The sequence below is a fragment of the Rhinatrema bivittatum genome, chromosome 14, assembly GCF_901001135.1.
Source record: "Rhinatrema bivittatum chromosome 14, aRhiBiv1.1, whole genome shotgun sequence".
Taxonomy (NCBI): Eukaryota; Metazoa; Chordata; class Amphibia; order Gymnophiona; family Rhinatrematidae; genus Rhinatrema; species Rhinatrema bivittatum.
Genome location: NC_042628.1, coordinates 53,696,507 through 53,721,033, shown reverse-complemented (window position 1 = coordinate 53,721,033; position 24,527 = coordinate 53,696,507). Strand labels below are relative to the sequence as shown.

General features: G+C 45.2%; 1 protein-coding gene across 1 annotated transcript in view; it reads left to right on the top strand.

Annotated features, from left to right (window-relative positions):
- The window catches only part of RABAC1 (Rab acceptor 1), a 78,605-nt gene extending 55,478 nt beyond the window's left edge, over positions 1–23,127 (top strand). The window contains exons 4-6 of the mRNA XM_029577122.1: positions 1,336–1,433; positions 22,076–22,177; positions 22,256–23,127. Coding sequence (XP_029432982.1) covers positions 1,336–1,433; positions 22,076–22,177; positions 22,256–22,344 — 289 coding nt within the window. The 3' untranslated portion in view covers positions 22,345–23,127. The remainder of the gene's footprint in view (positions 1–1,335; positions 1,434–22,075; positions 22,178–22,255) is intronic.
- Positions 23,128–24,527: the final 1,400 nt, after the last annotated feature.

The following is a 24,527-nucleotide window of genomic DNA, read 5'->3' as shown; positions in this document are numbered from 1 at the left end:
AGTGAGGCTCGCCTGGCTGATAGAAGTGAGCACACAAAGTTGCTGTGGTGGTTGCAAAAAAGAACTCCTCCTGAGAAGGATACCTTTAGAGACCTCGGAATGGTAGGGGCTCATAACAGGGATACCTTTAGAGACCTCGGAATGGTAGGGGCTCATAACAGGGGCTCATAACAGGAGTGGTAGGGGCTCATAACAGGGGTGCCCCCCCCCTAGGTTGGGAGGCTCCCTACCAAGAGTTAATGGCGTATGGTCGGTGAGATGCCGAAGATCGACAGAGGACCGTTAATCAATTTGGAAGCTCATGTGGGTCGCTTGGCGTGCTTACGGTTCACCAAGCAGCTGCCTGTGCATTTATTCCGAGATTTCAGACTGCAGTGTGCTCCTTCTTCCATGCTTTCTCTAGGCATTATGACTTAAATGTTAAAGATCAATAGGCTGCGGCCTTTGCAAGGGCGATGTTATTGGGAGCGCAGGCAGCCTCCCACCCATTTCAGGAGTAGCTTTGGTACATCCCACCGGTGTGGATTGGCCTGCTTGAATGCAGAGGAAGGTGAAATTGCTTCTTACCTGATAATTTCTTTTCCTCTAAGGAAGGCAGGCCAATCCATTATCCCGCCCTGGGCTGCCTTCTTGTGATTTGGTTTCCAGTTCGTCCTTTCCTTCAGGGATGATGCAGATTGTTCCTTGTCTGAGTCATTTGAAGGACTGTAAGTGAGAACCAGCCTATGTAATCAGTTGTAATTTAATATTTTACTTGAGCTCAGTGCTTCCGAGTTAAGAGAAGGTAATGCGTCATTAACTGTTAAGAGTCATGTGTCAGGTATAATTTGTTGTCCACATGTTGCTTTTTTCTAGAGATACTGTCAGGCTGATGTCGGGGTAGAGCTATATGTCAGTGATGTCAGCGAGTCAGTTGTCTCCGTCTCCACCTGCTGGTAGGAGTGCATAACCCACCAGTGTAGATTAGTTTGCCTTCCTTAGAGGAAAGGAAATTATCAGGTAAGAAGTAATTTCACCTTCCAGAGCAGATGCTATGGAGTGATATAGACATGTCAGTCTGACAGCCCTTCATTCCCTATAGTCTATCTTCCTTGGCTCATTATCTTTTGTTTTATGAGTCTGTGCCATCACTTGCTTCTGCTCTATGAGCCACCCTGAACTGCACACCCATCTGTCTTCTGGGGGCTCGTCCTCTACCCCTATCCCTCCCTCCCCCCTCCACTCTGCACCTCCTCTGCCCTAGCTCTCCTCCTCCACTACCATGCTACATAGTCTTGATCTGGCACAGTCTGACATTAGCTCTTTCTCTTCCCCTCCTTCTCTCTCTTTCCACAGTATCACCTCACCCATGCTCCTGATTGCCCTAGCTGTCTTCTTTGGTGCCTGCTATATCATCTACTTGAAGACTCAACAGTCCAAACTGGTCCTGTTCGGTAAGAATGGAAATCTTCCTTCACCTTTGACTGTGGTCATCACTCCAGCCAGAACTTCAGTAAAGGCTGTTTGCTGTATAGCAGTTCCCTTGGTAACCCAGCAGAGGGCACTGTGGGATTTTGAGTATCTAGCAGAGTGGGAAGCATGCATGTTTGTGTCTGCCTAAACCAGTCCTTGAATGAGGTCATAGCTGGAATACAAGGCATCCAATTTCACTGGAAATATGGAGAGTTCAAAGAAAACAGAACCTGGCAACTATAGACTGCATAGCCTACCTTCAGTTCCAGGTGAAACACTGAGGCATAAACAAGGCGGTGAAAACCACCCATGCGCTTAAATAGTGTAGCATATTTCAGCATTTCACTGATCAGGTTCTAGTGAATTTCAATAGACTGAATTCTAGGACTGTGGTTGGCGTTCACACAATATGAAATTGATAGACTCACTTTAACAAAATTATCATGCCAAGCCACCCAATAAGTGCTTTTCAGCACTAAAAGGAGGGGATGGGAATAATTAGCAAGCACCAACCTGGGCTCAGAAGCAACAGGTCCTGCCAGACCTACCAAACCAGATTATTTTGAGATTCTCAGCTGCAAACTTGATATGAGAAGCATGACTGATCTAATTTATCTGGATTTCACTAACGATTTTGATATGGCACCACATGAAAGGCTAATTTCAAAATAAGACAGATGTCAACATTTATCATATGGGTTAGGAACTTGCTTGGGGAGGTTACAAAGAGTCTAATTTGAATCGCGTAACATGGAGTTCCAGAGGGAGCTGTGCTGGGAGCACTGCTATTCAGTATTTTTATGAAAGATGTAGAGCAGGAGTGGCTAGCTCCTGTCCCCATGAGCCATAGACAGGTCTGGTTTTCAGGATATGCACAATGAATATGCATGAGACAGATTTACATGCACGATCTCCATTGTATGCATATTCATTATGGTTCTCCTGAAAACCAGACCTCTTTGTGACGGCCCAGGACCGGAGCTGGCCACCCTGATCTTTAGGAAGGAATAAACAGTAATATTGCCATATTTGCAGCTGACACCAAACTCTGTCATACTGTAAATACACAGAAGGGTTCATTGATTTTACAGGGCAGCCCACTGACATGAAATTTAGTGCCATTCTCTAAGGCTTTTGCGGAGACAAAATGTTGATGAATTAAATCCTACCTGCGGATGAGTATAGAGTAATGCGATTGGGGCACAAGAACAGGCAAGTGTAGTGTATTTGTTGTTGAGTTGATAGCAAACAGGAATGGCTATATAAAGCCAGGCAGCAGTTGCCAAAACCTGGGACATGGTGTTAGGCTTTAAATGGGGGCAGAAGCAGAGAATGAGGATCTTGTTCATCCACTGTACAAGGTATTTGTCAGAGCCCATTTGGAGTACAGGGCTCAGATTTGAGTACCCGTACTCATAAAGGCTATCCAAGTGTAAGAGAATGGCAGCTGAACTAATGAAGGGGACACCGGGGCTTACGCATGCTGAAAGAATATTCACAGTGGGGCTATTTACAGTAGAAAATAGGAGACGGCAGGTAGAGACCAATTGGCCCAGTTCCCTGTATGTACCCGGATCAGTCCAGACCGTGGGTTGAGCCTCCTGTCCAGCAGATGGAGACAGACTAAAATTGAAAGGGTATCCTATATCAGGACAGAGCCAACCCTGCAGCCCTTCAGTTTTTGTCTGTCTCCAGCAGATGCGACAGCTCACCCTGCGGTTCCCTGGTTTTTCTTGTTTAGCCCTTGCTTTGGGGCTTTTTCCTTGTCTAAATTTACTGGATCAAGCAAGTATTTGTTATCTTTTGAAATTGGTTTAAAAAAAAAAAAGTTAAAGTTGGACTCTGATTTTCCTTTCAGGAGACAGTTCTCTGTCTCCTCGCTCTTGGGGGCCCAGGAGGGGCTTTGTCCCTTGTTTAATATAGCCTAGGCTTCCTATTCCCGGTGTTCCTCGGCTGTGGGGTGATACTGGTGGTCCAGTCACTCCCCCCTGCACACGCCCTCTCTCTCTCTCTTCCGGTACGTTTATTCCCCGGTGCTGCCAGCAGAGACATTTATTTTCCCCTGCACTGCTTGATTAAAAAAAAAGAAAAAAAAAAAGAGGTTTAACTTTCCTCTCGACAGCTTTATTTGAGAGACGGGAGTGTGCAGAATTTGTTCTTCTGCCTCCGCTCCCTCAGCCTCGTCAGCTCAGCTGATTTTAATTGCTGCTCCTTCTCTGCCTTTCGGTCATGCCGCGCTCGGCTCTGTCTTGCCTGCGGGGAGTCTTCGATCTGGCTCTCCCGCGAAGTGCTGTGTTCCAAGTGTCTGCTGGGGGAAGGGCCCCTCTACATCAGGCCTAGTAAGTGCATGGCCACGCTTTTCCCAGGTCGGAAGATCGCGGGAACAGCGGCCATCTTGGGTTTTTCAGCTGCTCCTGTTTCAGGGCAGCAGGACACACAGGAGCCAGATTTGAGCCCTGTGCAGTCTCCTGATGCAGGTACTGACCCCTCCCCTCCCCCCTCCGGAAGTTCCAGACCTCGTTTCTCCTTAGAATTTGTGCTTTTAATGCACAAATCCTACCTAGCCCGTTTACAAGAGGAGATGGACCCCCTCCTCCTAAAATTCCTCTATTTGCCCCGCCTGCTCCCGCGGTGCCGGACGCACAGGGGTCTATTAGGGTGCGGGTGGTTCCTCGGGTTCCCCCCCCCCCCCTCCGGATCCCCCCTTCCTTTGATGGTCCCAACCAGGATCAGGATGCAGATTTTGTTGAAACTCTCCCCCAGAGGGGGATGACTCCCAAGTCCTCCGTTTATTTCGGAGGGAGGAACTGGAACCACTTACCCCTTTATCACACAGGAGCTGGGGATCGAGTGTCCTTCAGTGGATGAGTTTTCGGCTGTGATGCCGACTTGTGCGGACCCGGTCCCTGGCGGGACTCAGGGCTCTTCCGTGCACCTTCCCATTCCATCCCATGCATAGGCTGATGCTCCTCCGGGAATGGGAGGCTCCCGATTCTGGGGCTCTGCGTCGGGAGGGCTATGGAGAAGCTCTATCCTCTTCCAGAGGAGTGCCTGGACATGCTGAAAATTCCTAAGGTGGATTCTTCAGTGTCTGCAGTCACCAAGCACACCACCATTCCGGTGGTGGGTGCTATGGCTCTGAAAGATGTTCAAGACCGCAAGTTAGAATTCTATCTCAAGCGCATCTTCGAAGTCTTGGCCTTGGGAGTTCGGGTGACGATCTGCAGCAGTCTCATGCAGCGGACAAGCCTTAGGTGGGTTCAACAATTGCTCAGCACCCAGGACCTCCCGTCTGCAGAGGCAGAGCAGGCTGAAAGGTTGGAAGGTGCTATAGCGTATGGGGCGGATGCCCTTTACGACTTATTCAGTGTCCAAGCAAAAGCGATAGCTTCAGCGGTCTTGGCCAGACGGCTGACTCTTCTTCCAAGGCGCAGTTGGGCACGCTTCCTTTTAAAGGTAAGTTGCTTTTTGGCGAGGACCTGGTGCAGCTTATTAAATCCTTGGGTGAGAACAAGGTTCATAAACTACCTGAGGACCGCCCGAAACAGTCGAGAGCCTTCTTCCCTTCACGTACCCGATTCAGAGGTCAGCCGAGATATAATCCTCTGGTAAAGAGGCGCCTTCTCTAGGGGAACTCCTCCAGATCTCTGTCCTTTTCGAGGCCATCGTGCCTTCCGAGATGGAACCCACGACCAAGCCCACCTCCCAATGGAGATTCAGCCAGCCCATTCCTCTGTTCCAAACTTAGGTGGTCGTCTATCTCGGTTCCTAGAGGAATGGGTCAAAAATCACTTCAGACCAGTGGGTCCTCAAGATAATCGAGAGAGACTATGCTTTAGAATTTGCTCGAGACCTGCCGGATCTGCACATATTCTCCCTGTGCGGACATCGGAAGTGGGCCGCTGTATGTCAGATTCTCGCCAGTTTCCAGGGACTGGGGGCTATAGTCTCGGTTCCTGTGGAGGAACAAGGCGCTGGCCAGTATTCCATCTACTTCGTGGTTCCAAAAAAGGACAACTCTTTCCGCCCCAACTTGGACCTCAAGAGAGTCAACCGAGCCCTCAAAGTGCCCCACTTTCGGATTGAGACCCTGAGGGCAGTTATAACGGCTGTTCATCCCAGAGAATATCTGGCCTCTCTCAACTTGACGGAGGCCTACCTGCACATACTAATCCGTGCCGAACATCAGAGCTATCTCCGATTTCACATCTTGGGACAACACTTTCAGTTCCGGGCTCTGCTCTTCGGTCTCGCCACAGCACCACGCACGTTTACCAAGGTTATGGTGGTGGTGGCGGCCGCCCTCCGGCGGGAAGGACTCTTAGTCCACCCTTACCTGGATGATTGGCTAGTGCGGGCCAAGTCGGAGACTCTGTGCAAGCTGGCAGTAGACCGCAACCTTGCTCTTCTCTCTTCACTGGGGTAGATAGTCAATTTTCCCAAGAGCAATCTGTGACCCTCACAGGTCTTAGAATTCCTGGGGGCTTGGTTCGATACCCAAGTCGGCAAGGTATTCCTGCCGGACGCTCGAGCGTTCAAGCTGATGGATCAAGACCGAAACCTCCTTTCCATGCCTCTCCCTACAGCGTTGGATTACCTTCAAGTCCTGGGGACCATGGCTTCCACTATCGACTGGTCCCCTGGGCTTTTGCGCATATGCGTCCTTTACAGAAAACTTTGCTATCCCGGTGTCGGAACAGTTTCAGACACCACTCCCGCTCTCCAACTCTACCATCAGCGACTTACAGTGATGGCTATTGCTCAAGCACCTTCTGAAAGGAATCTCCCTTCAGACTCCACAGTGGATGGTAGTCACGACAGATGCCAGCCTCTCTGGGTGTGGAGCAGTCTGCCAGTTGCAGACCATGCAGGGATACTGGTCCCCAGTCCAATCCCGCTGGCACATCAATCGCCTGGAGGCCCGGGTGGTTCGTCTGGCTCTCAAAGCCTTTCTCCCGCTGCTTCGCCGAAGAACAGTCCGGGTGCTCTCGGACAATTCTACCACGGTGGCGTATATCAATCGCCTAGTGATCCTCGAAGCCAGCAAGCTCTTCGCTTGGGCAGAGCACCATCTGGAGTGCCTAGCAGCCTCTCACATAGCAGGCAAGGAGAATGTTCAAGCTGATTTCTTGAGTCGCCAGTGTCTCAATCCAGGCGAGTGGGAGTTGCCCGAAGCACTGGATTTGATTGTCAACAGGTGGGGTCCTCCTCACCTGGACCTGATGGCAACCTTGGACAATGCCAGTGCTCCCAGGTTTTTCAGCCGCTGGAGGGAGCACTGCTCGGAAGGGTAGATACACTAGTCCTTCCCTGGCCACGTGACGTCCTTCTGTATGTCTTCACTCCTTGGCTCCTGGTGGGAAAAGTTCTCAGAAGGACTTTTCCCACCATAGAGAGAGGAATATCGAGTAAGAAAAGGGAAGTGATTATCCCCTTGTACAGGTCCTTGGTGAGGCCTCACCTGGAGTACTGTGTTCAGTTCTGGAGACCGTATCTCCAAAGAGACAGAGACAAGATGGAGGCGGTTCAGAGAAGGGCGACCAAAAACGTGGAAGGTCTTCGACTGACTTATGAGGAAAGATTGAAGAATCTAAATATGTACACCCTGGAGGAAAGGAGGAGCAGAGGTGATATGATACAGACTTTCAGATACTGAAAGGTTTTAATGATCCAAAGACAACGACAAACCTTTTCCGTCGGGGGAAAAAAATCAGCAGAACCAGGGGTCATGATTTGAAGCTCCAGGGAGGAAGACTCAGAACTAATGTCCGGAAGTATTTCTTAATGGAGAGGGTGGTGGATGCCTGGAATGCCCTTTCGGAGGAAGTGGTGAAGACTAGAACTGTGAAGGACTTCAAAGGGGCTTGGGATAAACACTCTGGATCCATAAAGTCTAGAGGACGTCAATGAAGAGTGGGTTGCTCGCAGGAATGATGGCTACTACCTGGAGATAATACCCCTTTTCAATAAACATATACATGGTTAATGCGACTCACATTGCTCTAAGCTTCAACGGCAAGAGGAAATGTGGAAAAAAGGACTTGCATTCACAAAAAGCGGGGAGTAGCTTGCTTGTTACGGCGGTTACTACCCCAAACCAAATAAGCCTGACACTTCACTTTCAGCGCAGGGGAGAAAGTCTGATACTTCATGCATATCCAACATAGCTCTCTGCTTCAAAGACAGGGGAGAAAGTCTGATACTTCACTTTCAATGCATATCCAGCATAACTCTCTGCTTCAACAGCAGGTGGAATGAAGAAAAGTGGATCTATATACAGACAACCAGCAAGGACTGAATTACATAGTCTGGGTAAACAAATAAGCATGGGTGTAGCTTGCTTATTGCGGCAGTTACTACCCCTAACTAATTAAGCTAGATATTTCACTTAGATGCAGCTCCAACACTGCTCTCTACTTTAATGGTGGGGGTGGATGGGAAATAGAACCAAAAGGTTACTAAGAGCCAAGAGTAACAGATAAGTATGAGGAGAAAAAAAAAAAGTACGAAGCTTGCTGGGCAGACTGGATGGGCCGTTTGGTCTTCTTCTGCCGTCATTTCTATGTTTCTATAACTCCACAGGGGTCCAGTCATTCTCGTAGCTCCCGAGTGGCCCCGCAGACCGTGGTTCGCGGAACTAGTAAACCTGTCGACGGATGGCCCTCTTCGTCTCTGTCATCTTTAGTACCTGCTCCGGCAGGGTCCCGTATTTTTCGATCAGGCAGATTGCTTCTGTCTAGCGGCTTGGCTTTTGAATGGCGGAGACTGAGAAAGAAGGGATATAAGGAGGAAGTTATATCCACTATTCTGTGTGCCCGCGAGTCTTCTACTTCGCTCGCCTATGTCCGGGTTTGGAAGTTTTTTGAAATTGTCTGTGCGGAATCGGGTGTCTCCAGCGGGGTCTTTGTAAGGGTTTATCGTTCGGTTTGCTCCGAGTACAGGTGTCTGCCCTCGGCTCTCTCTTGGGAAATCTTGAAGGTTACGTGGTTGCATCTCATCCATATGTTGTCCGTTTCCTCAAGGGCATTAAGCATTTGAAGCTGCCGATTTGTTCCACTTGTCCCTCGTGGAGTCTTAATTTGGTCCTCCAGGGCTTTCTGTCAAGCTCCCTTCGAGCCTCTCCGCCGCTCTACTCTTAAGGATCTAACACTTAAGGCGGTGTTTTTAGTCTCTATTTGTTCCGCCAGACGGGTGTCGGAGATTCAAGCGTTGTCGTGTAGGGAGCCCTTCCTGTGTTTTTTGGACTAAGGGGGGGTCTCCCTCAAGACTGTCCCGTCTTTCTTGCCGAAAGTTATTTCTTCCTTTCATGTCAATCAGTCAGTGGAGCTCCCCGCATTCTTTCCCAAGGATATAGCGAGTAAGGTAGGGGATGATCTACGCTGTCTTGATGTGAAGCGCGTCCTCATGTGTTGTCTTCAGGTCACCAATGAATTCCGAGTTTCGAATCATCTTTTTGTCTTGTGGAGTGGGCCTAATAGGGGCAAGCAGGCCTCTAAGACTACGATCTTTCGCTGGTTGAAGGAGGCAATCGCGTCGGCCTATCTCTGTCAGGGCCGGGAGGTTCCGGAGGATCTGAAAGCTCATTCCTTGTGTTCTCAGGCTACTTCTTGGGCGGGGAGTCAGTCGGTCTCTCCACAGGAGATATGCAGGGCAGCTACGTGGAAATCTCTGCATACATTTGCTTGGCATTACCGCCTTGATGTACAGGCGCCAGTATTTGGTTCCTTTGGTTGGCAGGTGCTTCGAGCGGGAGTGTCTCGGTCCCACCCTGTTTAGGGAAGCTCTGGTACATCCCACAGTCTGGACTGATCCGGGTACGTACAGGGAAAAGAAAATTAGTTCTTACCTGTTAATTTTCGTTCCTGTAGTACCACGGATCAGTCCAGACACCCTTCCCTATACTTCCTGCCATCCGCTCGAAGCTTCCTTCCTGTTTTTGCAGGATACAGAATGTTTTTCATCTGTGATTATAATTAGAAGCACCAGAAGCATCTCTTGGATGACAATGGACATACAGGAACGATAATTAACAGGTAAGAACGAATTTTCCTTTAGTCTGGTTTTCGCCATTTAGGATGTATCCCAGCTGCCAATCATAGAAGCTTCACCAGTTGTGGGAAGATGCTTTTTATCCAAGTCCCGTTTTTTTTTGTGCTTCTGTTTGGTTCTCTACCATTCTGGATAGATGAGCATAGAATTTCCCCTAGTTATTCCAACATCCAGCAGTACTCAACCAGTGTGATACTGCCAAGCTTTGTAATAACCTAAATGGTTACCAGTGCTAGTGAAACTGTTGCCTGAGCATGCCTAGTCTCCTTTGGCCTTGCTGGATGGTACCAGGCCCCCACCATCCTGTAGCATGGACCCGATTTGGTTTCTTGGGGAAGTGTAGCCTGGCTGTCCTGTGGCCTGCGGCATTGCTAGGTTGTTTTTCTTTTTATCTACCTCGTTTTCTCCTTATCACCTTTCCTCTTGCCTCTGCTCTGGAGAGTGGAAAGGATGGCTTGTTTGCAGCACTGCCGTCTTCCAACCCTCTCGCTCCCTCTGTCCTCTGTATCTGTCTCAAGCATAGCTGACTTCTGAATCCGTGCTGATTTCTCTGCCAGCAGGTTATTCCAGGCATCTACCATCCTCTCAGTAAAGATTTCCTCTGAACCTTCTGTCATCTAACATCATCTCATGTCTCTCTGAAATTCATTTTCTATGAAAAATGTCACCTGCCTGTACTTTATTGAAGCCTGTCAAAATGTTTCGATCATGTCTTTCCTATCCCTCCTTTCCTGCACTCTGTATCTGTTTTAAGTCTTTCTTTGCAAGATTTGTGTTACAGGCCTTGCATCACTTTATTAATAGCCCTTTCCTGAGCTGCTTCATTCTTTTCTAGAGAGATTTAATTACACTAAACAGATGTATGAATGGACCCTGCGGGAATCTGGCAGGTGATCTTTTTTTTTTTTTTTACCAAAGGAGCAACAAAACAACCAAGGGGACACTCTCTTAAAAATAAGCCTTCACAGGAAGAGAGTTTCTATCCAGGATAGAAACATTATGGAATCTTTTTCTTCTAGAAGAAGTATTTATGGCTGCAGCACTAAATCAGTTTAAAATGAAATTATCAAGATTTTAGAGGAAAAAGATATTGGTGGGTGGGATGAGATAGCTGCAGCCAGGCAAGAGAGCTAATCCAGAGAATCTGAGGTGAACAGGTTTGGGGTTAGGAAGGAATTTTTTTTCACTGCTGCAGAATTAGCTACAAATAGTGTTTTTTGCCTTCCCGTGGATTACCACAGAGGGAAAACTATGTAGCAGTCAGAGAAAGGTGGGGCTCATAGGACCCCTGATCTCCTTTCAGCCCGATCACTTACTATGTGTAAAACCAAGAGCATGCCTAAGGCGAGCAGAGTATCTTCTCTGGTCCTGGATAACTGGAAAGACATGGGCTAGTCAGGGTGGCATGAAAGAAGGGATCTGTAAATATTTGACAGTATGATACATAGATTTAGGTGAGAGAATATTCCAGTTAAAGGCAGCTGAAGGAGCAGAGATTAATTTAGAAACGTCACACTGAGGGGAGACTTTCACAGTCCAGAGATACCCTAGATCCACCTTCCACCAAGTAAATTAGAGGCATCTGTAGCTGCTAATGATCTGAAGGGGGTCAGGAGGTATGTAATGTGTAGATTCAGCAGGAAACCTTGCCGACCTCTCAGCAGAAGGTGGAGTGTAAAGGGCTTGTCTTCCCATTCATGCTGAGAGCTGTGTCACATTGTGATTTGCTCTGGCGACTTCACCTCATATACCCTTCACTCGTGAAACCAGAGGGCTAGAGTCTGTGATACTCTTACATCTATTAAAAAAAACCAAAAAACACACCCCTAGCACACCGGGGAACGGAGAGACCTGATTGAATTTGTAAGTGTTCATGTTGCTTCCTGCTGTCATGCTGAAATCACCCTTTCCTAGCGTATAGCCAGATGGACTAAGGACCAATGGGTTATGTGCACCCCTGCTAGCAGATGGAGATGGAGTCCGCTTTCAAAGCTGACGTCATCTTAGATATACCTCTGTGGGGACCTCGACCCCTTTTGATTTGAGAGACATGTTGAGATTGCACAGGAACTGCAAGAAATCTGCTGGAGTTGGGGAGGGGGGGTGGAGCACCTGGCAGAGACACCGCACAGTGTAGAGAGAGTGCTTGCTGGAGATGTCACATAGTTGAGGAGACTGCCTGCAGAGATAGCATAGCTTTAAGAGTGTATCTAGCGGAGACACTGTGTGGCAGTTGTTGGGGAGTGGAGTGCAGCTCCTAGATATGTTACATATTGGAAGTGGCACTTTGTGGCAATGGCATGCAGTCGAGGGGTACTGGACAGAGAGACTGCAGGGTGGAGATGTGTCTAACCACACGCCTTTTGGCGGTAGTAGGATACACTGTGAATTGGGAGCAGCACCTGGTGGCAGTAGCACATAGTTGAGGATTGCCTGGTGAAGACCACAGGGTGGATGTGTATCCGATGGAGATATTCTGTAAAACCAGGGGATGAACCTGGTAGAGGTGTTGCATGTTAGGAAAGCTGCCTGGTGGCAGTGCTGCATAGTTGGGGGAGTGCCCACGGAGGGGTGGCCATTCTGCTGAAGATGCCACACAATGGGTGGCTTGGAGAACATACTGTACACTGCTGGACCTACATTAGCTGTTGTGGGAGGACCTCTCCAGATATTGTTTGGAACAACCCAACTGCAGTATCTTCTAGAAGCAGGGAGATCCTGGATTCTCTGCAAGACCTGTTCTGTCAACTGGTAATTGAACCCACACAGGAGAGGGCAATACTGGACCTGGTACTTCCCAACAGGGATAGTATTTCTGATGTTGTAGTGGATGATGATCTGGGATCCAATGACCACCAAATAGTGTGGTTCAATGTTAGGACACAGGTCTAGGACCCTAAGGTGAAGGTCCTAGACTTCAGGAATACTAACGTTCTTAAAATGGAGGAGTACCGCAAGGAGTCGCTATCTGGCTGGGAAAATCTAGGAGAAGTAGAAGAACAGTGGGCAAAACTAAAAGGAGATTTATTAAGGGGAACTAATCATTTTGTTAGGAAAGTAAATAAAGGGAAGAGGAAAAAGAGGCTGTTATGGTTTTCTAAATAAGTAGCTGAAAAGGTAAGGGAGAAAAAGCTAGCATTCATAAACTATAAGAGATTGCATAAAGAGGAAGACAATATCTGGAAAAATTAGGAGAAGCTGGGAAAGTAATCAGGAATGCAAAAATTCATGTGCAAAGTCATGCATATGGGGAGTGGAAATCCGAATGAACTGTATTCGATGGGGGGGGAAAGGCTGATGTGCACGGAGCAGGAGAGGGACCGTGGGGTGATAGTGTCTAATGATATGAAGTCTGTGAAACAATGCGACAAGGCGATAGCAAAAGCCAGAAAAATGCTGAGCTGCATAGAGAGAGGAATATCGAGTAAGAAAAGGGAAGTGATTATCCCCTTGTACAGATCCTTGGTGCGGCCACACCTGGAGTATTGTGTTCAGTTCTGGAGACCATATCTACAAAGAGACAAGGACAAGATGGAAGCGGTACAGAGAAGGGCGACCAGGAAGGTGGAGGATCTTCATAGGATGACATACGAGGAGAGATTGAAGAATCTAAATATGTACTCCCTGGAGGAAAGGAGGAGCAGGGGTGATATGATTCAGACTTTCAGATACTTGAAAAACTTTAATGATCCAAAGACAACGACAAACCTTTTCCGTCAGAAAAAAATCAGCAGAACCAGAGGTCACGAGCTGAGGCTCCAGGGAGGAAGACTAAGAACCAATGTCAGGAAGTATTTCTTCACAGTAAGGGTGGTGGATGCCTGGAATGCCCTTCTGGAGGAGGTGGTGAAGTCTAAAACTGTGAACGACTTCAAAGGGGCATGGGATAAACACTGTGGATCCATCAAGTCTAGAGGGCGTGAATAAAATGGAGGCATTCAAACACTGCACGGAGCGGCAGTAGCCACAGCGGCATTCAAACACTGCACGGAGCGGCAGTAGCCACAGAGGCATTCAAACACTGCACGGAGCGGCAGGAGCCACAGAGGCATTCACGGAGCGGGATGCCAGTGGCCAGTAGTTGGTGTTCCACCTTCACGGAGTGGAAGGATGGAGGGCTGCTATTTCCAAAAAAAAATAAAAATAAAAACAGGGGTGGGTAAGAGTATGAGGCAAGGGGGTGGCCTGCTTGTTACAGCAGTTGCTATCCCCAATTGAGCTGGATGTCACTTGGATGCAGATTCAAAGCTGCTCTCTAAATTGGGTGGAGGGGAATTAGGGCTGGAGGGTACTGGAAGCCAATAGTAACAGGTGGGAGAGAGAAAAAGGGGGAAAAAAATGGATAAAGTGCGTAGCTTGCTGGGCAGACTTGATGGGCCATTTGGTCTTCTTCTGCCGTCATTTCTATGTTTCTATGTTTATGTTTCATGTAGAAGAAAAAATACCAAATATGGTAAAACTGGGGGACAAGACTTCTTTTTTTAAAGATATGTTAATGATAGAAGGAAATGCAAAAGGTGAAGGGGAGGAATATGTAGAAGCCAATGAGGAAAAAGCAAAATTGCTTAACAAATATTTCTATTCAATGTTCACTGTGGAAGGGCTTGGAGCAGGACCACATAAACAAACACAAATAAGACTGGAAGTGAGGTAAAAGTCAACTGATGACAGTGTGTTCAAGAGGCGCTAACTAAACTTCAAGTATATAAGGAAATGAGGCCAGATGGAATACATCTTCGGATACTAAGGGAACTTAGAGATGTCCTGCCAGCTTTGCTGGCTGACATTTTCAGTGTTTCTTAAGAGTCTGGAGTAGTCCCAGAAGACTGGAAAAGGGAGGATGTGGTTCCAATTGATAAAGGTGGAAGTAAGGAGGAGGCTGGGAACCACAGGCTGCTTAGTCTGACATCTGTGGTGAGTAAACTAACGGAATCACTGCTAAAACAGAGGATGGTGCAGTTTCTGGAATCCAATGGATTGCAAGATCCGAGTCAGCATGGTTTTTACCAGAGGTAAAATTTGTCAGACAAATCTGATCAATCTCTTTGATCAAGGGAGAGCACTAGATGTAGTGTATTTGGATTTCAGCAAGGCCTTTGACACAGTTCCACACAAAAGACTTATAAATAAATTGGTATGGATCTTAGTGACTGGATTAGAAACTGGCTGAGTGGGAGGTGACAAAGGGTCATGGTAAATGGAGTTTTCTCTGAGGAGGGGGGGTGTTACTAGTAGTGTTCCTTAGGGCTTGATCCTTGGTCTGATTCTGTTCAACATTTTTGTGACAATATAATGGAAGGATAGTCGGAGAAAGATTTGTCATTTTGTCAATGATTCCAAAATCTGTAACAGGGTGGATAGTCAGGAAGGGGTGGAAAATGTCAGGAGGGATCTGGCAAAGCTCAAGGAATGGTCTAAGGTCTGGCAACTAAGATTAAATGTTAAAAAAAAAAAAAAAATACAGAGTAATGCATTTAGGATGTAAAAACCCAAGGGATAGGTACAGTATTGGAGGTGAAATTCTTCTAAGCACAAAGGAAGAGCGGGATCTGGGGGTGATTGTATCTGATCATCTTAAGGTGGGCAAATTGGTGGATAATATGATCAAATTTGAATTAATGACTGGAAGAGGGACAGTAAGCAAATCCACGGCTCTTGTGCTAAACTTTCAAAAGGGAAACTTTGATAAAATGAGAAAAATAGAAAAAAACTGAAAGGAGCAGCTACAAAGGTAAAAAGTGTGCAAGAAGCGTGGTCATTGTTAAAAAAATACCATCCTAGAAACACAGTCCAGATGTATTCCACACATTAAGAAAGGTGGAAAGAAGGCAAAACGATTATTTTATTTATTTATACAACTTTTGTATACCGTTGTACAGAAGATAAGTTTCTATCACCACGGTGTACATATTAATAATATAAAAAAACATAAAAGGATAATGAATTAGAATAAAAATTACATAAACCATTCAATAAAATAACACTAAAAAGATATCTAAGGTCATTACTTTAAAGAATCAGTAAAAATAAAACTCATATAAAATAGAACTCATATAACTCTCCACCTGTGTCTTAGGGATCAATCTTATACGCTTGTTGAAAACACCATGTTTTTAACTCTTTTTAAATTTACTCAGATTTTGTGGTAGACTATTCCAGAGTTTAGGTCCTGTGATCGAAATGGCGTGGTCTCTCACCTCACTTAAGTGGGCAGATTTAACTGTGGGAACTGTAAGAAGACCCTTGTTGGCGGATCTTAACTCATGTTGTGGTGTATGAAGTCTTATTGTCGAGTTCAACCAACCGGCATGGTTAAAAGGGGAGGTGAAAAAAGCTATTTTAGCCAAAAGATCTTCATTCAAAAATTGGAAGAAGGATCCAACAGAAGAAAATAGGATAATGCATAAGCGTTGGCAAGTAGAATGTAAGACATTGATAAGACAGGCTAAGACAGAAATTGAAAAGAAGTTGGCCGTAAGGCAAAAATTCACAGTAAAAACTTTTTAAAATATATCCGAAGCAGAAAGCCTGTGAGGGAGTCAGTTCAACCATTAGATGATCGAGGGGGGTCAAAGGGGCACTTAGAGAAGGTAAGGCCATCGAAGAAAGATTAAATGATTTTTTTGCTTCGGTGTTTACTGAAGAGGATGTTAGGGAGGTTCCCGTACCGGAGAAGGTTTTCATGGGTAATGATTCAGATGGATTGAACCAAATCACAGTGAACCTAGAAGATGTGGTAGGCCTGATTGACAAACTGAAGAGTAGTAAATCACCTGGATTGGATGGTATACACCCCAGAGTTCTGAAGGAACTCAAAAATGAAATTTCAGACCTATTAGTAAAAATTTGTAACCTATCATTAAAATCATCCATTGTACCTGAAGACTGGAGGATAGCTAATGTAACCCCAATATTTAAAAAGGGCTCCAGGGGCGATCCAGGAAGTTACAGACCGGTTAGCCTGACTTCAGTGCCAGGAAAATAGTGGAAAGTGTTCTAAATATCAAAATCACAGAACATATAGAAAGACATGGCTTAATGGAACAAAGTTAGCATGGCTTTACCCAAGGCAAGTCTTGCCTCACAAATCTGCTTCACTTTTTTGAAGGAGTTAATAAACATGTAGATAAAGATGAACTGATAGTTGTAGTGTACTTGGATTTTAAGAAGTTGTTTGATGAAGTTCCTCATGATAGGCTTCTAGGAAAATTAAAAAGTCATGGGAAAGGTGGCGATGTCCTTTCATGGATTACAAACTGGCTAAAAGACAGGAAACAGAAAGTAGGATTAAATGGACAATTTTCTCAGTGGAAGGGAGTGGACAGTGGAGTGCCTCAGGGATCTGTATTGGGACCCTTACTTTTCAATATATTTATAAATGATCTGGAAAGAAATACGACGAGTGAGGTAATCAGATTTGCAGATGATACAAAATTGCTCCAAGTAGTTAAATCACAAGCAGATTGTGATAAGAACATAAGAAAATGCCATACTGGGTCAGACCAAGGGTCCATCAAGCCCAGCATCCTGTTTCCAACAGTGGCCAATCCAGGCCATAAGAACCTGGCAAGTACCCAAAAACTAAGTCTATTCCATGTAACCATTGCTAATGGCAGTGGCTATTCTCTAAGTGAACTTAATAGCAGGTAATGGACTTCTCCTCCAAGAACTTATCCAATCCTTTTTTAAACACAGCTATACTAACTGCACGAACCACATTCTCTGGCAACAAATTCCAGAGTTTAATTGTGCGTTGAGTAAAAAAGAACTTTCTCCGATTAGTTTTAAATGTGCCCCATGCTAACTTCATGGAGTGCCCCCTAGTCTTTCTACTATCCGAAAGAGTAAATAACCGATTCACATCTACCCGTTCTAGACCTCTCATGATTTTAAACACCTCTATCATATCCCCCCCTCAGTCGTCTCTTCTCCAAGCTGAAAAGTCCTAACCTCTTTAGTCTTTCCTCATAGGGGAGTTGTTCCATTCCCCTTATCATTTTGGTAGCCCTTCTCTGTACCTTCTCCATCGTAATTATATCTTTTTTGAGATGCGGCGACCAGAATTGTACACAGTATTCAAGGTGCGGTCTCACCATGGAGCGATACAGAGGCATTATGACATTTTCCGTTTTATTCACCATTCCCTTTCTAATAATTCCCAACATTCTGTTTGCTTTTTTGACTGCTGCAGCACACTGAACCGACGATTTCAATGTGTTATCCAATATGACACCTAGATCTCTTTCTTGGGTTGTAGCACCTAATATGGAACCCAACATTGTGTAATTATAGCATGGGTTATTTTTCCCTATATGCATCACCTTGCACTTATCCACATTAAATTTCATCTGCCATTTGGATGCCCAATTTTTCAGTCTCACAAGGTCTTCCTGCAATTTATCACAATCTGCTTGTGATTTAACTACTCTGAACAATTTAGTGTCATCTGCAAATTTGATTATCTCACTCGTCGTATTTCTTTCCAGATCATTTATAAATATATTGAACAGTAAGGGTCCCAATACAGATCCCTGAGGCACTCCACTGTCCACTCCCTTCCACTGAGAAAATTGCCCATTCAATCCTACTCTCTGTTTCCTGTCTTTTAGCCAGTTTGCAATCCACGAAAGGACATCGCCACCTATCCCATGACTTTTTACTTTTCCTAGAAGCCTCTCATGAGGAACTTTGTCAAACGCCTTCTGAAAATCCAAGTATACTATATCTACCGATTCACCTTTATCCACATGTTTATTAACTCCTTCAAAAAAGTGAAGCAGATTTGTGAGGCAAGGCTTGTCCTGGGTAAAGCCATGCTGACTTTGTTCCATTAAACCATGTCTTTCTATATGTTCTGTGATTTTGATGTTTAGAACACTTTCCACTATTTTTCCTGGCACTGAAGTCAGGCTAACCGGTCTGTAGTTTCCCGGATCGCCCCTGGAGCCCTTTTTAAATATTGGGGTTACATTTGCTATCCTCCAGTCTTCAGGTACAATGGATGATTTTAATGATAAGTTACAAATTTTTACTAATAGGTCTGAAATTTCATTTTTTAGTTCCTTCAGAACTCTGGGGTGTATACCATCCGGTCCAGGTGATTTACTACTCTTCAGTTTGTCAATCAGGCCTACCACATCTTCTAGGTTCACCGTGATTTGATTCAGTCCATCTGAATCATTACCCATGAAAACCTTCTCTATTACGGGTACCTCCCCAACATCCTCTTCAGTAAACACCGAAGCAAAGAAATCATTTAATCTTTCCGCGATGGCCTTATCTTCTCTAAGTGCCCCTTTAACCCCTCGATCGTCTAACGGTCCAACTGACTCCCTCACAGGCTTTCTGCTTCGGATATATTTTAAAAAGTTTTTACTGTGAGTTTTTGCCTCTACAGCCAACTTCTTTTCAAATTCTCTCTTAGCCTGTCTTATCAATGTCTTACATTTAACTTGCCAATGTTTATGCTTTATCCTATTTTCTTCTGTTGGATCCTTCTTCCAATTTTTGAATGAAGATCTTTTGGCTAAAATAGCTTCTTTCACCTCCCCTTTTAACCATGCCGGTAATCGTTTTGCCTTCTTGCCACCTCTCTTAATGTGTGGAATACATCTGGACTGTGCTTCTAGAATGGTATTTTTTAACAATGACCACGCCTCTTGGACTATTTTTACTTTTGTAGCTGCTCCTTTCAGTTTTTTTTCTAACAATTTTTCTCATTTTCTCAAAGTTTCCCTTTTGAAAGTTTAGCACGAGAGCCTTGGATTTGCACACTGTTCCTTTTCCAGTCATTAAATCAAATTTGATCATATTATGATCACTATTGCCAAGCGGCCCCACCACCGTTACCTCTCTCACCAAGTCCTGTGCTCCACTGAGAATTAGATCTAAAATTGCTCCCTCTCTCGTCAGTTCCTGAACCAATTGCTCCATAAAGCTATCATTTATTCCATCCAGGAACGTTATCTCTCTAGTGTGACCCGATGATACATTTACCCAGTCTATATTGGGGTAATTGAAGTCTCCCATTATTACTGCACTACCAATTTGGTTAGCTTCCCTAATTTCTCTTAGCATTTCACTGTCCATCTCACCATCTTGACCAGGTGGACGGTAGTATAAACCCCTATCACTGTAGTCTTCCCTGACACACAAGGGATTTCTACCCATAAAGATTCAATTTTGTATTTAGTCTCATGCAGGATTGTTTATCCGGTTGGACTAGCTATGCCATCCGGACATAAAGCGCCACACCTCCTCCCGACTGCTCCTCTCTGTCATTGCGATATAATTTGTACCCTGGTATAGCACTGTCCCATTGGTTATCCTCTTTCCACCATGTCTCTGAGATGCCATTGTCTATGTCATCATTTACTGCTATACATTCTAATTCTCCCATCTTACTTCTTAGACTTCTGGCATTAGCATACAAACATTTCAAAGTTTGTTTTTTTGTTTGTATTTTTAATTCTGTTTTTAATTGATAGGGATAAGTTAGAATTTTTTAGCTCAGGTGAGTTTTTAGTTACAGGCACTTGGACTACTTTTCTAATTATTGGAACCTCACTGTCGGGATGCCCTAATTCTAATGCATCATTAGTATCCTTTAAAGATACCTCTCTCCGAACCATGCCGCTGCTGAGCGACTGTCGGCTTCCCCTTTGTTCTAGTTAAAAGCTGCTCTATCTCCTTTTTAAAGGTTAGCGCCAGCAGTCTGGTTCCACTCTGGTTAAGGTGGAGCCCATCCCTTCGGAAGAGACTCCCCCTTCCCCAAAAGGTTCCCCAGTTTCCTAACAAAACTGAATCCCTCTTCCTTGCACCATCGTCTCATCCACGCATTGAGACTCCGGAGCTCTGCCTGCCTCTGGTGACCTGCGCGTGGAACAGGGAGCATTTCAGAGAATGCTACCCTGGAGGTTCTGGATTAATCTTTCTACCTAAGAGCCTAAATTGTGGCTTCCAGAACCTCCCTCCCACAAGGAAGACCTTGTGAGGCTGGAAAATTGGGCATCAAAATGGCATATGAAATTTAATGTGGACAAGTGCAAGGTGATGCATATAGGGAAAAATAACCCATGCTATAGTTACACAATGTTGGGTTCCGTATTAGGTGCTTTCACCCAAGAAAGAGATCTAGGCGTCATAGTGGATAACACATTGAAATCGTCGGTTCAGTGTGCTGCGGCAGTCAAAAAAGCAAACCGAATGTTGGGAATTATTAGAAAGGGAATGGTGAATAAAACGGAAAATGTCATGCCTCTGTATCGCTCCATGGTGAGACCGCACCTTGAATACTGTGTACAATTCTGGTCGCCACATCTCAAAGATATAGTTGTGATGGAGAAGGTACAGAGAAGGGTGGCCAAAATGATAAGGGGAATGGAACAGCTCCCCTATGAGGAAAGACTAAAGAGGTTAGGACTTTTCAGCTTGGAGAAGCGACGGCTGAGGGGGGATATGATAGAGGTGTTTAAAATCATGAGAAGTCTAGAACAGGTAGATGTGAATCTGTTATTTACTCTTTCAGATAATAGAAAGACTAGGGGGCACTCCATGAATTAACATGTGGCACATTTAAAACTAATCGTAGAAAGTTCTTTTTCACTCAATGCACAATTAAACTCTGGAATTTGTTGCCAAAGGATGTGGTTCGTGCAGTTAGTATAGCTGGGTTTAAAAAAGGATTGGATAAGTTCTTGGAGGAGAAGTCCATTACTTGCTATTAATTAAGTTGACTTAGAAACATAGAAACATAGAAATGACGGCAGAAGAAGACCAAATGGCCCATCCAGTCTGCCCAGCAGACTGGATGGGCAGACTTTTATTTTTAGAAAATAACCACTGCTATTACTAGCAACAGTAACATAGAACAGACTTTAGTTTTTGGGTACTTGCCAGGTTCTTATGGCCTGGATTGGCCACTGTTGGAAACAGGATGCTGGGCTTGATGGACTCTTGGTCTGACCCAGTATGGCATTATCTTATGTTTTTAAAGCACAGTAAATGCTAGGTAGATGCTTTGTTGCATAGAGACCCCTCTTTTGTACATTTCTGGAGATCGCACCTTCAAAAGGATGTAAGTAGGATGGAGTCGGTCCAGTGGGTGGCTAGTAAAATGGTCAGTGGTCTTCGTTCTAAAGCACATGGGGATAGACTTAAAGATCTAAACATGTGCACCATAAAGGAAAGGTGAGATAGGGGAGATATGATAGACATTTAAATAACTTAAAGGTTTCCATGCACAGGAGGTGAGCCTTTTTCAATGGAAAGGAGGCTCTAGAACGAGGGGTCATGAGTTGAGGGTAAAAGGGGATACGCTCAGGAATAATCTAGGAAATATTTCTTTACATAGAGGGTGGTGAATGCATGGACCAGTCTCCCAGTGGAAGTGCTGGAGACAAAAACAGTATCTGAATTCAAGAAAGCATGGAATAAATACAGAGGATCTTTAAGGAAGTGATGACAATTATAATGCTAAATTAATTGGGTGGATGGGCCATAAGGTCTTTTCCTGCCATCATGTTTCTGTGTTCACTGCATATACAGCTGTATAAGCAGATATTCTTTCTTTCAGGTCGTGAGCTGAGTACAGCCCACCAATATGGCGTGGCTGGTGCGGTCTCCTTCCCCTTCTTCTGGTTGGCTGGGGCAGGTTCGGCTGTGTTCTGGGTTTTAGGTGAGTGAGTTTCTGTGCTTCTCCGGTTCAGATCTTCTCCCTGCCCTGTCACTGATGCTTCACCCTCTTCTCTCTCAGGTGCCACCCTGGTGTCTATTGGGTCCCATGCTGCCTTCCATGAGCTGGAATGTACAGATGTAGAAGAGCTGCAGATGGAGTCGGTGTGAGTTAGAAGAGGGAGTGGGAGCTGAAAGGCCTGGGGATACCTGGAATCATTTAATAAATTCTCTATTCCTCTCCGTTTCCTCTCTTTATGGATTTAACCTTTTTTATGTGGGAGGGATGCAGCATAGCACTTCCTAGGAATATAATTCCTTGGTCATTGGCATTGGATGAGCTCTCTGAGAGAGATCTTGGGGATCCTTTAATCATGCTGGGATGGAATAAGATGTGGCAGGGGCTTGATTGATGTTTGTGTATTTATCTATCTTGGCGCTGAACAAGTTGTATTTAACCGAGCTGCTTACAGAGGTTTCCCTCAATTCTTTATCATTAATGTATTGGGGAAGGTGAGGGGAGCAGGCCATTTATTCTTAATAGAAAGCTGTCCAACATAACTTATGTATTGTGAACTATAAAGGAAGTGGGTGTGTATTCCTCAATGTAAAATCATACAGCATATCTCATGTATTGGAAATGCTAAAGGGACCTGTGTTATAATTTGGGATGTTTTTTGTTTTGGGTTTTTTTTTGTGCTTAAGATTGAATAAGAGAAGCAGTGGCTTGTGTTGCCTGATTTCACATAGGGTTCTCTGTGATACAGAGGAGTATGTGAAGATTACTGTCCTTAATAGACAGTAACAGTCTCAGAAGCAACCACCTGGAGTACTGTAAAGTGCACTCCCTCCCCTGCTGGGGCTCTGTTACTCTGTGCTGTTGAGTCAATCTGGCAGGCAGGTTCTTGTCTCCAATAATACATGTCTGAGTGATAATAAAATGCTCTCAAAGTACCTTCCATTTGATTGGTTTATGTTCTGTATGATATTTTTTTTCTAGTGCCTTCACCCAGGACATATCGCAAGATATGTATAGGGAACTGTCACACACAGCTTCTTGCTTTCCTGAGGAAGATAACATGCCCCTCTCCTTTCAGTCTGGGTCACTGAATGCACACTCTGTCGCACTAAAGCCTCAGCTAGTCTGTTGCTGATTCATTGCACGCCCTGTCTTGTGTTGTGGCTGTTAGCAACAGGAATAGCAGAAGTATACAATAGGATGTGCATTCAGTGAGTGACAGGCATGCCAGAGGTATAGTGTGAGCTTGCTGGTACTGGACACCTCGGTATGCCTATTACTGAACACATACCCTCTTGTGTTAAGGCTGGTACTGGACACCTCGGTATGCTGTTACTGAACACATACCCTCTTGTGTTAAGGCTGGTACTGGACACCTCGGTATGCCTATTACTGAACACATACCCTCTTGTGTTAAGGCTGGTACTGGACACCTCGGTATGCCTATTACTGAACACATACCCTCTTGTGTTAAGGCTGGTACTGGACACCTCGGTATGCCTATTACTGAACACATACCCTCTTGTGTTAAGGCTGGTACTGGACACCTCGGTATGCTTGTTACTGAGCACGCACCCTCTTGTGTTAAGGCTGGTACTGGACACCTCAGTATGCTTGTTACTGAGCACGTGTACCCTCTTGTGTTAAGGCTGGTACTGGACACCTTGGTCTGCTTGTTACTGAGCACACGTCCTTCCTGGAATGCACAGAAGCTAATGTCTATTCTGTCTGGGAGCTCTTTGACCATTTTATTCAGTATATATCTTTTAGAATAGCTGGTACACTCTGTTCTGTTCTTCAGTGTTATAAATATCTGCTCTGTCCGTCAGGACCTTCAATTACCCAGGAACAAAATGCTTCCTGCCAAATTTTCTGCTTAATCCAGCACATCCTGGCGAGAAATAAATGGAAGGAATAAGAGGGGTGACAGAGTCATTATTATAAACCGTGCTGTGAGAATGCAACAGATTTCAACCACAGCACAACAGTCACTCTCTACGCATTACAGTATTGCTGTCTGTCGCTCACACACCCCATAATCTTGTACACGCGCACACAGCTCAACAATCACAGAATTGCCCGCAATACCACAATCACCGTGTCTCTCTCTCACATGTTCACACACATTGTTGCAGTCAGCGACATACCCGTACACCATAGTTTGCTTCTCATATGCACACATACAGGTCAGGAGTCAGAATGTCTGTCACATACACATTGCCAGGGCTCTCTCATATACATGCACATACATAAACACACACACACACACAGCTCAGCAGTCACAGTCTTACACACACACACACAGCTCAGCAGTCACAGTCTTACACACACACAC